Source organism: Balaenoptera acutorostrata, chromosome 2 (assembly GCF_949987535.1).
Source record: "Balaenoptera acutorostrata chromosome 2, mBalAcu1.1, whole genome shotgun sequence".
Lineage (NCBI taxonomy): Eukaryota > Metazoa > Chordata > Mammalia > Artiodactyla > Balaenopteridae > Balaenoptera > Balaenoptera acutorostrata.
This window is the reverse complement of record NC_080065.1, coordinates 176,830,138-176,842,309: the sequence shown is the minus strand read 5'-3', so window position 1 is coordinate 176,842,309 and position 12,172 is coordinate 176,830,138. Positions and strand designations below refer to the sequence as shown.

The following is a 12,172-nucleotide window of genomic DNA, read 5'->3' as shown; positions in this document are numbered from 1 at the left end:
GTTTTTTTCCCCTCCTGTTGGGAATTTTCAGGATTTCATTGCTGCAATTTAACCCCAAGATGAGGCACGGTTGAGCGAAACGCTGCGCGCACACGCACACTCACACTCCTTCGTGAGCAGAAGAGGCAGCCGCTGGTGATTCAGGAAGAAAAAAAAAAAAAAAAAAACACCCGGACCCTGCGGCTTCAAGACTCCTTAAGAGCCCTTCGGAGCGCTTCCCTCCCCCCTCCCCTTCTTTCCTTAATACTCTTAATTTTAATTTAATTTAATTTTTTTGGCTACAGATCTTCCAGCATTTTTAAGCTCTAGGAACTCAAGCAAAACAGAAAGGGGGATTTTTTAATTTGGGGGGCTGCCTTCCCCCCACACCCCAGCAAAGACTTGGTTTTTATTTTTTTAACAAAAAATGTTTTTAATGAGCCGGGCGCACTCCTTTTGCAAGATGCCAGCCTGACCCGGACCTCGGAGGAATTTGAAGCTTCCACTGCGTCCCGGGGGGCGTCCTTTGCAAACCGTTCGAGTCTTAAAGGGGTGTGCGTTTTTGGTTTTTTTTTTTTAACTGGTTTTTTTTTGTTTTTTGTTTTTCCTTCCGGAGTGGGTGGACTGGGGATTGCCTGGATTCCTTCCTCGGTTATTTTTTGCCTTGCTTCCCTCTCCCCTCCCCCCACTCCCCGGCCCCCGCGCCCCGCCCCCGCACCCTCCTCCAGCCCCTCCTTCTCTGGGGTCAGCCAGGAAGATGTCCCGAGCTGCTATCCCCGGCTGGGGCCGGGCAGCCGCCGTGTGAGCCCCCGACCCGAGGCGCCGAGCCGCCGCCGCCCGATGGGCTGGGCCGTGGAGCGTCTCCGCAGTCGCAGCTCCAGCCGCCGTCTTCACAGCCCCGGCAGCATCGGCATCGGCATCGGCGGCGGCGGCGGCTGCGGCGTCTTCCGCATCGTTCGCCGCAGCGTAACCCGGAGCCCTTTGCTCTTTGCAGAATGGCCCGCTTCGGAGACGAGATGCCGGCCCGCTACGGGGGAGGAGGCTCCGGGGCAGCCGCCGGGGTGGTCGTGGGCGCCGGAGGCGGGCGAGGAGCCGGGGGCAGCCGGCAGGGCGGGCAGCCCGGGGCGCAAAGGATGTACAAGCAGTCAATGGCGCAGAGAGCGCGGACCATGGCCCTGTACAACCCCATCCCCGTCCGACAGAACTGCCTCACGGTCAACCGGTCTCTATTCCTCTTCAGCGAGGACAACGTGGTGAGAAAATACGCCAAAAAGATCACCGAATGGCCATATCCTTTGCCCAAACCCCGGCAACTGCGCCTCCCCCTCCTCCCTCGCTTCCCCTCTTCCAGGCTGGGAGAGACCCGGGGGTTGATGGGAGGCGGAGGGGGGGGGTGGTCTTCCAGGGGCTGGGAGAGGGGGCACCGGGGAGGAGTGTGGAGCATCTCTCCAGCCCGAGCTGGGTTGAGGTACCGTGGAGGCTTGGGGTTGTGGGCGCCGGGGGAGTGGATTCCTCCCAAGGACCGATTTCAGAATGAGGGCTGGGCCCTGGGGTCGTACGGGGGCCTTTAGAGCCAGTTCCGGATGGGTCAGACTTCTCCCCGAATGAGCGTAGACCAGGCCGGGGCCTGAGTACTCTGACCAGGGCAGGGGAAGCATGGGGTCCTTGGCTGGGTTTCCTTAGGCGCCCCTCGCCGGAATCCACGGTTGCCTTCAGAGCTGGAGCTCAGTCCCAGCTCTCAGGCCTCTCCACCCCTGCTTGTCCGAGGTTGGGGGCTCCGCTCTCAAGGAGGGTGCCTAGGGGTTCCCAGGGCCAAGAGCCGGTGGGAGAGCATGTGGTGTTCACACTGAGGGGCCAGCACTGACCAGAATTAATATCCTGGGATGGGCCGCTGGCCAGGAAGGGATGGGGGGCATTTTATGACTCCCCATGTCTGCAGGTTCCATTTCCTTCCACCCACTGATTAGGGACCATTATCATCTTTTGAGGTGTAGAAAACATCCCGTTTGCCCCATCTGGGGCCCTGACCTGGAAGACCCAGCATGGGCTACTTCAATAAGAAAGATAGGACAAGAGAAAATGAGGTGCTGGGTCCTTCCTAGGGTGCCGTGTTAGGCCTTGGGTTGGAATCTGCTTCTTCCACCCTAGAGACCCGGGAGGGGACACCAGGAGAGACAGCATCCGTGTGGACATCTTGGGCAGGTAAATGCCTTTTTTTTTTTTTTTTTAATTAAAGATCCAGAGGAAGAAAGTGGAGTACACATTTTCCTCTGTTGAGATGCTATCAAAATCCAGATCCCCTTGTGTTTCTTTAAATTCATGCCTGCTTGAAATAAACCTTGAGGAGGGCTTAACATCTGTTGAGATGTAGGGAGGCAAGGATGGGTAATTAGTTGGGCTTTCTAGCAGTTATCTAAGCATGACCCAGATTCCAAGTAGGGTGACGAACCCTGCTTCCCAGGCTGACTGGCCAGGGTGCTATGCCCAAATGTGCCTCTTCTCGGCTCGGTTCCAACTGGCTGCCCTCGGAGTAAAAACGAGTGGGGCTGGTTGGGCCCATGGGCTTCATTGATGAGCCCCCATCCTTTTTGTGTATGGTTTTGACAGTTAGATACTCAACAGGGCTGAGCCCCAGGTGGTCCTGGGGTTGCTTATTTGAGGAACACGTTGGCTGGTGGATTCACTTTTAGGGGGGATCAGAATTGAGCGAAATTTTGCCTACTGGGTGCGGAAACTGTAACAGAGGGCTCTGAGGTTTTGGAGTGTGTGTGAGCAGTCTACTTCTAGGGTGGTGAAAATTAAGAGGTTCAGCTGCTGTCTTTTTGGAGGGGTGTATCCCTAATCACGATGTCATTTTGATTGGTGCCCGAGGCAGGAGCCAAGTCTTTGCCTCCTAAGTTTCAACCTTGTGATGATCTGTTGGAATGCTCAGGGGTCTTGTAATCACTCTGCCTGTCTCCCCCCAGTCCCTGGAGGAGTGGGGGGGAGGCATGGAGAATGGCACTGTGTCAATGTGTGCAAGATCAGATAACTCGGGGGTATCCAGGAGCGATTCACTGGGCTGACAGGTTTCCGTGTTGAAAATGGCTTTGGATCGCCTTCTGGAGCCTGGATTTGGAGTGTACTAGGAGGAAAGGAAGAAGGTGGGAATCCTAATGTGTCCTTAGCTCACCCCGGTCCAGCCTGAATCCTGCAGATCAGAGGGCTGTTGGGGAGGGAAGGGATGGCAACAGTCCCTCGGAAGGAGGGATCTTAAGAGAGGGATGCAGGTGAACTGGGAGTCCTTTGGAGGTTTTCTTTGGCTTTCTTGCTCTTGGGAGCTTTGTGATGAGTTTGTGCATTTTGCTTTTTGCAGCCAGTTTTTGTTCTCTCTTTGGCCTGAGGCAGCAAACACATTCTACAGCCCCGCTCTCAAAGGGAAAGCTCTCCATCCCCCAAGCTGTCACCAACCAGAGACATCCAGGACTGAGCTTTCTCTGGGGGGGGGGGAGGTGATGAGAGGGGAGGGGACAGAGAGATGGGGGGCTAGATAAGGGCATTGGGGCCAGTGCAAAGAAATGGACTGTGGAAACACCACAGAGTCAGGGTACCAGGGCAGAACATGGACTTGAGTATCTAAATATTTCTGCCATTAAAAAAAAAAGTGTTTAAGTACTTACATAGAACTTTTAAAATAAAGTCTAATGTATATATATACACACATGGGAAAGTACACAAGTCAAGTCCAGATTAGTAAGTGAACATTCATGCCACTGGCACCCAGGTCAAGGAAAAGAATGTAACCAGCTCCCCAGAAAGTCCCCTGCTGCCCCCTCCTGGTTACTCCCCCGATAAGGGTTACCGCTACCCCGACTTCTGACCCCATGGGTTCATTTGGCCTCCTTTTGAGCCTCCTGTAAATGGAGTCAGAGGCTGTGTTCTTTTGTGCCGGGCTTTTTTTTTTTTTCTTTTTCTCAACAATCTGTCTGTGAGATGCGTCCATGTCACTGTGGGTCGTTGTTGGTTGTTCCTTCTCATCGCTGTGTGATATTTTATTGTTTGACTCTCCCACAACGTACTTCTCCGTTCTACAGTTGAGGGCCATTTGAGTCATTTCCAGACTGTGCATGTCTTTGGTTGAACTTTTTGGAGAGTCGTTTCTCTTGAGTTTATACCTAGGAGTGGAATTGCCACTGCCGTTCTTTGATGTGCATGTCGCGGAACATGTATTTGGAAATGGCATTTACTGAGGGTTGCAGGTGAGTGGGCAAAGCAGGTTCTTCACCGTCACGTGGAGGAGTCAGTCAGTGGCTGTTCCATGAACTTGGCCGTGTGGTCCGAGGGCCTAAGAGTGTTACTTCCAAATGCAGATTCCAGCATGGTACGCTGGTGGAGGGAGGGTGCAACCTTGCATTCCCCATGGTCACGGGCACTTTGCCACTGTGATTCCTTCCCCTTCTGCACCCCACCTCCCTCGGCAGCTCAAGCTTGAAGCCATCAGTGAGAATTAAGGGGTTCTCATGAATGTCATTTTTCTCTAAGTCAGAAAACCCAAATGGAAATCTTTGATGTTCAGATTTCCATTGGTGCTTTTCACTCTTGGAGGATTCCAGGCAGCAAAGCTGTGTGGATCACACACCTTGGTTCCATGTTCTCCTCGATTGGAAGTCTGATTTAAATATGGCTGTGACGGGCTCTGATGATGGCTTCTAAAGAGCTCAAATCTGTCAGCTCGATAAGGCGCGTCTGTCAACCTTCCTAGAGCCCCCACTTAGTGCCGCTTGCTCCTTCTGACGCGCTACCAAGCGCCAACGTGAATGTCATCTTTCCCCAGTCCTGCTGATGCCAGCAGATCTTGCGCTGAGCATGGTGTAGGAATTTGGGCCACGGACTCAGGTCTGTGTTATAACGCTCCTTCTCCTGAAGTGCTTGCAGGATTCCGGGCTTTCATACCCTTGTTTTCGGGACTCTTACCAAGAAACCCAGAGTCTCATCACATCAGGTAACCCACGGACACTGGCTGATTGGCACTCACCCCCTTGTTGTTGTTTTTTTTTTAATCAAAGACTCTCTAAAGAGGAACATTCTGCATGGGAAACAGAGGGAGCCCTGGGAGAAGTTGGAGCATATTATCAGAGTCTTGGCCCACCCTGAAAAGTAGCTTGCGCTAGAAGGGCAGGAAGAAATGACTGTATAATTCTTCTACTAGATCAGCGTGGCAGGTACTTCCAGAAGGGCAAAACTCTGGGAAGTAGGAATTAGCATGTTTTTTTTTCCCTTGGGGTTTTTTTTTTCTCCCTGCAAAGGTGCGATTCCTCCTCCGCAATCCCCAAATCTAAAAAGCTCTGAAAACCGAAAGATCAGCTCATTTAGGGGTTAAAAACCTACCTTGAACTGACCCAAATTTATAAGCTTAATTTACAGTCTTAAATTTATCCCACTTGGTGTGCATTTTGGTATATTTCGCTGAAGAAACAGGAGATATGCTTGATTATGGGGTGCTGCTCCCGGAGACCCAGTGGGAGTGTTACGTATACATTGTAGCACTTTCCAAACTTTCCTGAGTGTGAGGCTTGCCTTGTTAAAATGATGATTCTGGTGCAGCAGATTTGGGGTGGGGTCTGGGATTCTGCTTTTCCAACAAGCCCCTAGTTACACTTGGAGTATCCAGGTCACATCATAGATGCATCCTGTTATCTTTTTTTTTTCTTTTTCTCAAAGACCGGGTTTATTGCGGTATACATTACTTCCAGCAAAATTCACCCTTTTAAGCGTAAAGTTCTCAGAGTTTGACAGATGCATGCAGGCATGTAGGCACTACCCAAGTCAAAATGTGGAACAGTTCCATTACCCCACAATATCCCCTAGTGACCCTTTGAGTCAGCACCCCCCTACCCAAGTGCCTTGCAAGCACTGATCTGTTCTCCATCCTTATAGTTTTGCCTTTTCTAGGAGGTCATATAAATAGAATCATATCGTATGTAGTCTTTGGATTCCGGCTTCTTTCATGCAGCCTTTGAGATCCATTCATGTTGCTGTGTGTTATCAGTAGCTCATTCTTTTGAGTGCTGAGTAATATTCTATGGGACGCCTGGACCGTTCATCCATTTCCCAGGAGATTTGGGGTGTTTCCAGGTTGGGCGATTATGAATAGAGCTGCTGTAAACATTGGTGGATGGATTTTTGTGGGAACTTTGGGAACGTACATTTTATGTCTCTTGGGGAAATAAATACCCAGGAGTAGGATTGCTGGGTTATGTGGTAAGTATGTGTTTATAAGAGACCGCCAAACTGTTTTCCAGAATGGTTGTGCCATTTTACATTCCCATCCCTGTGATTCCCTTTAAAAACACCAAGTTCTAAGCTCCAGAGCACGTCTGGCCTCGAGGGTTTAGCGTAAAGGATTGTGGATGTGTAGAAAGTAGAGGAAGTGGTAGCCTTAAGTGCCAGTCAGAGAAATGAGAAAGGGTGAGGATGTCATTTGTAGCTCTGTTCCTGCCCTGATTTGAGGTCTAGCAAGGGAGGGGGGTCTCCAGTGTGGGAGAAGGGGGTCTCTGGTTGGGGGGGTGCTTTGGTCCTGCCACTCGGCAGTAAAAAGCAAGCTCCCCGAGGCCATAAGACCTATACCCATCATGCTACTCACCACTGCCACCCCATCACGCCTGGCATACAGTAGGCACTCCATTAATGTTTGTCCAGTGAGTGACAAAAGTGCTTCTCTTCACCCAGTTGCCAAATCTTTGAGATCTGATTCCCCTATGTACCCATGTTTTAGCTTTTCAGTGGGTTTTAGGTGTGGATCTTGGAGTGACATGAGGGCTGTGTGTGCATGAGGGTATCAGACAAAGGAGGTGTCTGAAATGTTAGTGCTTGAGAAATTGGGGAGCAGTGGCTCCTTGAGAGTGGAGTCTTCCTTCAGGGGATTTTGGGGGGACATTTGTTGGGTACATCTGGGGGGATTATGTACACCCCCCCTCCATTGCCTCCTCAGTAGCAAGCACACAACATGCACTCCTTCAACAATGGAAGACGCCACCAGGAAGGTTCGAATGGCTCACACTAGCCAGGCTGCCTTGGGCATCAGAGCCTGTTTCCTCATGTACATGATGAAGATGTTGCTTCTGATAGCATGTTCCTTGGAGGACTCTGGAGGAGGTCACGTGGGGTCATTCATGAGAAATGTGTCCGGCATGGAGAAAGCTCCAAAATGCATGAACCATAATATTGGAGAGTACTTTTTGCTCCTTATGTTCTTTTTTGGAAACTTTTTGACTAGAAACCAGGCTTTCTGGGTAAGAGTGGGAGCAAAGGGCCCCTCTGTTGACTGGCCGGTTTGGATTTATTAATCTGAGCGTGGCACTCTTTTTTTTTTAAATTGAAATATTTGATTTACAATGTTGTCTTAGTTTCAGGTGTACAGCAAAGTGATTCAGTTATAGATATACACATATATATGCTTTTTTTCAGAGTCTTTTCCCTTATAGGTTGTTATAAAATACTGAGTAGAGTTCCCTGAGCTATACAGTAGGTCCTTGTTGTTTATCTATTTTATATATAGTAGTGTGTTTATGTTAATCCCAACCTCTTAATTTATCCCTCCCCCTCTTTCCCCTTTGGTAACCCATTTGCATTCTCTTTTCTCTCTGGAAGCTTTAAGGGAGGAAAAATGTATGCCCACTTGACCTATTTTTCTGTTCTCTTCGGTCTGAGATAAAATTGTTTTCCTCTCCCTTGATCCCTTCCTCTGTGGGTGACTAGGTAAAGGAGTTTTAAAATGTATAATTAGCTTCCCTGCCCACCGCCACCGCCCCTCTCCTTCTTCTGAGCCAAAGGGTCCAGCCCAGGATGGAGGCTGCAGGCCTAGGACAGCTGCTGGGGCCGCCCCAGGTGACTCCTGAGAGTTTAACAATAGAACCCTGCTCAGCTTTGGGGTTAGAATGCATCCCCCTCTTCCCCCAGTTTCTGTCTTTCTTCCTTCTCCCCTCTCCCTCACTTCCTGGGAGAATAGAGAAGGCAAGGAACATTCCAGGAGAGGGATCCAGGTGGTGTGGGCTCAGCAACTTATGTTTCAAAAACCACTGGGCTTTAGTCCTTGTCTGGGTAGGGTGACCAGATGTCCCAGTTTGCCTGGGACTGTCCTGGTTTTAGCATCTTGAAAAATCCAGCAGTTCTGGGCAAACAAGGAAGTTGGTGACCCTACTGGTGAGTTCTTAACAGTCCAGAGAGGAAGGAAGCCAGAGATGGTGCCAATGCCCAGGAAAGGAGAAGATAGGTAGCTTTTTCCCTCTGAAAAGCTGAGACTTTATCTTGGAATGAATTGTGCTTTTGGAAGCTGCTTATTTAAGGCAGCTAATGCGAGAGAGATCCCGGCTCTGAAGCGCGAAATTCCAGAGTTAAATACGGATCAAGTTTTGTCGTCTCTCTTGGGTCAGAAGCGGCTTTATCTTCTTTTCAGCCTGGGAGTATTTTTGGGTCTTCCTTTAAGGTGTTCCCTGCTCAGGTTGGACCTGGAACTTGGGATTAGCAGCCCTCCCCCCATAACACTATTTAGGAGGCCCGCACCCCACCTCCTGGGAGCAGTGAGGGAAACTCAGTTTCGTCACCCACCTGCCAGTAAATAATAATCACACTGTTAAGTTCTGTTCTCATTTTAGGCCTGTGTGTAAAATATTATATAGTTTTAAACCGATTTTAAGAGTAATTTTATAAAGCGGCATTTGCAGGAGGGCTAAGTCTGATCTTAAGACTAAATGGACATATTCGTCTTAAATGAGACATTGGGATAGACCTAGAACTTGCTCTGTGTGGGGTTACACTGTTTCTGACCTGCCATATTCTTTTATATCATTGACCTTTATTACTTCCTTTATTAAGAATGATGGGCATGGGCACCTCTGCTGACCTTCACTTTCTGCTATGAAATGTTTGTGGCGTCCATGGAGGGATGTGCTTGTCTGAGCAATAGCACCAGGGGTGGAGGCTAAAAGGAGGAGAAGAGGTGGGGAGGGGAAGTAATATAGGGTGGAGATGAAGCAAAAGGCTTGGGGGACAGGTGACCCTGGTTGCAAATCTCAGCTCTGGCTCCCAGTGGCTGTGCCTCAGTCTCTTCATCTGTAAAATGGGCGTAGTAGTCCTCCATCCAGGGAATTGGAGGATAAAAAAATACTGAAAGCATGTGGTGTATATGATCACTCTGTAAAAAGTATAAGAATGGGGGGAAAAAAGTATCAGAATGGACAGACTGTATACTCCCATGTGGCAAGGGCTGGGTCGGTTGTGGTCACCACTCTGGCCCCGTGCTTGGCACCTACAGTGGCTGAATATATCATTGTGGGGCGTTTTCTTTCACCTCAGGGTAACAGCCAGTTGCTTTAATCCTGTTCTGAGTTTACAACACACTCTCAATGTCGTCTCTCCTTTTACTTATTTTTCCTTATTTATTTTACTACTATATGGAAACACTGGTAGACCCGCCACTGAAGTCAAGAACTAGAACAGTGGTCCTCAAAGTGTGGTCCCCAGCCTGGCAGGGTCAGCATCACCTGCTCTAGGGCAGAGATGCTTACACTTGGACGTGCACCAGTATCCCCTGGAGGGCTGCTGAAACACTGGTAGCTGGGCTTCGCCCCCCAGAGTTTCTGATTCAGGGGGTTTAGGGTGGAGCCTAAGAATCTGCATTTCTAGCAAGTTCCCAGATGCTGCTGATGCTGCTGGTTTGGGGAGAACCCTGAACTAGAACATGATCCATAACTTACCTCTACCTGTAGCCTCCGACCCTGCCTTTGCTTCCTGCCCCTCCCCCACTTCACTCCCCTAAAGGCAACCACTCACTCTTGGATTGTGTGTGTCTTATTCTCTTTCTTTCTTTTTAAAAAAGCTTTATCACATATTTATATATGCCTTAACTCTGTAAGTTTCACTTTCGTGGTTTCTGAGATTTTTAGCCTTCTGGAACTTGCACTGGCTTTTTTTCACTCAACTGTATATTTCTAAAATTCATCTCTCTTATTTGAGTATAGCTGTAGGTTATTTATTTTTCTCTGTATAATATTGTATTCTGTGATGATACAACAATTTATCCACTTTCCTGAGTGATGGACGTTTGGGATGTTTCCAGGTTTCTTGTTTTTTGCTATTATGAACGGTGCTGCAGTACTGAATAAATAATTTTTGAATGAATGAATTCAAGGTGTTAATTTTAGTCTGTGTACTTGGGAATGTCGCTTCAGCTAGAATCAGCTGAGATTCATCAGCATTTCTGGAACACCAACCATCTGACAGGCACTGGCTAAGCCATTTCACAGTCTACCTATTATTCTCTCTAAGGGCTGGGGCAGCCAGCAGCCCCTGTTCTTCCTTGTCTTCTGAAAGTCAGCCTGTGTTTTAGGCATTGGCAATTGCTACAGTAGTAGAGAAGCAGCAGGGCTGAGTTGAGAGCATGGATTCTGGAGCCAGGGGGCTGGGGTTCAAATCCCAACTCTGCTGGTCACTAGCCGTGTGACCTTGCTCAAGTCATTTAAGTGTTCTGTGCCTCAGTTTCCCGGTTTGTCCACTGGGGATTCTAATAGCACCTATCTTGGAAGATTAAATTAGTTAATACATGTTATGCTTAGAAAATAGTGCCTGGAACTTAGCACTATATGTGTCTATATGTGAATGGATGGATTGATGTATCAACGGATTCATGGATGGATCAATAGGAGGAAAGAAGAAAGGATGGGTTTATTTGGGTGACCTCTCTGACCCAGTGCTTGGAATAGTGTGACACATAGTAGGTTCTACATAGTATTAGTTATTATTATTCTGCTTTTTCTTGCCAAGGCTCTCAACTCCCTTGATCTCTGTTATTCTCTGGCATCTATCTTGTTAACCCATTCTCCTGGATGATTAACTAAACCACCATCGCTCCAATGTATAATCCAAGGGGAAAACAATCACAGGGTCATGTTGATTGTAGATACCAGAATTCCATGATTCCAAGGCCCAGGCAAAATTTTCCTCATCTCAGAAATCCTTGTCTATGTTTCTAATCAATTCCTCTTCCATTCTCTACATCCCACTGCCAGGTTCTCTCCAGTGCCAGACTCTCCAGTCTGCCCACAGCTCCCCCTTCCTCTAACCATACCCTACTTTCTAGCCTTGCTTTAAGAGCACCATCTTTGAAGACATCAAAGACTTCAAACCAGTGAGAATAGGCCGGCTTCTGTGCAATTCTAACAAGGACTTGGAGCATTTGGGTCTTGCACAAATTGGAATAGTCAGAAATGTTTGTGGATTTGAATTATTTTTGGAAGAGTTGTTAGGATGTAAAATTTTAAAAGTTTGGTCTGTTCCTAATCACAGTGGAGTCTTTTAAGTTAAGGATCATCAATGGATATTTGTGGTTTAGAGAAGAGAAGTATCTCCTGTAGTTAGTGTTGAATGCGTGGGTGGATGGAAAGATCTGTGGATGGTTTGACAGATGGACAAATAGGTGAACAGGCCAGGTGGGATGAAGGAAGGCAGGATGGATAGATGAGAGAAAGAAAAGATGGACATATTGGATGGATGGGTGATTGGGTGGGTTATAGGTGGGTGGATAAGTATTGATTGGTGGGTGGCTAGATGAGTGGTGGACGGATGGATGATAAAAGAAAGAAAAGATGGATGGGTGAACACATGAGTGGATGAGTAGATGGCAGATGACTGACTGGACTGGATTGACAGGTAAAAAGATGGCTGGGTGGATGAATGGATGGATGGACGGATGGATGGATGGATGTTAGATATAAGGGTGTATGGAAGGGTGGGTGTCCATGTCTGGATCTCTCTGATATTTGTTCTTATTGGCTTGGGAATGACGAAGTCCCTCCACTTACCGCCCTCAGTGTCAAGTGAATCTTGCATGCTTTGTGAAAAGCAGTAAGATGGTATGCTTATGTCTTACTCTCTACTTAGAAAGCTCCTTGAGGGTAGGGAACAGTGATTTACCTTCCTCACATCCCCCACCAGTTCCCACACTATATCATGCATGTGTGTTTGTTAATTGAGTAGTGATGAGGAAAATAAACAGTGTTCTTTACAAAGACTATTAAAATTCTGGAAACACTCTGGTTTTGTTTATTTCAGGACTGGGACTAAAAGTGGAATTCCTTGGATTTTGCTTCATTGGTGAAGAGTGTTGGGCTAGTGGAATATCTGTCTTCCAAGTAGGTTGGGTAAATGTCCCAGATGC

At 48.1% G+C, this 12,172-nt stretch overlaps 1 protein-coding gene across 8 annotated transcripts in view; it reads left to right on the top strand.

Annotated features, from left to right (window-relative positions):
* Positions 1-718: 718 nt before the first annotated feature.
* The window catches only part of CACNA1A (calcium voltage-gated channel subunit alpha1 A), a 242,651-nt gene continuing 231,197 nt past the window's right edge, over positions 719-12,172 (top strand). For 7 of the 8 annotated variants that reach the window (XM_057540773.1, XM_057540775.1, XM_057540779.1 and 4 more), the window contains exon 1: positions 719-1,267. In XM_057540773.1, the coding sequence (XP_057396756.1) occupies positions 975-1,267 (293 nt within the window). In that variant the 5' untranslated portion in view covers positions 719-974. Of the gene's footprint in view, positions 1,268-2,104; positions 2,182-12,172 lie in introns of those variants that run through there. The other variant, XM_057540780.1, reaches the window with a different exon arrangement.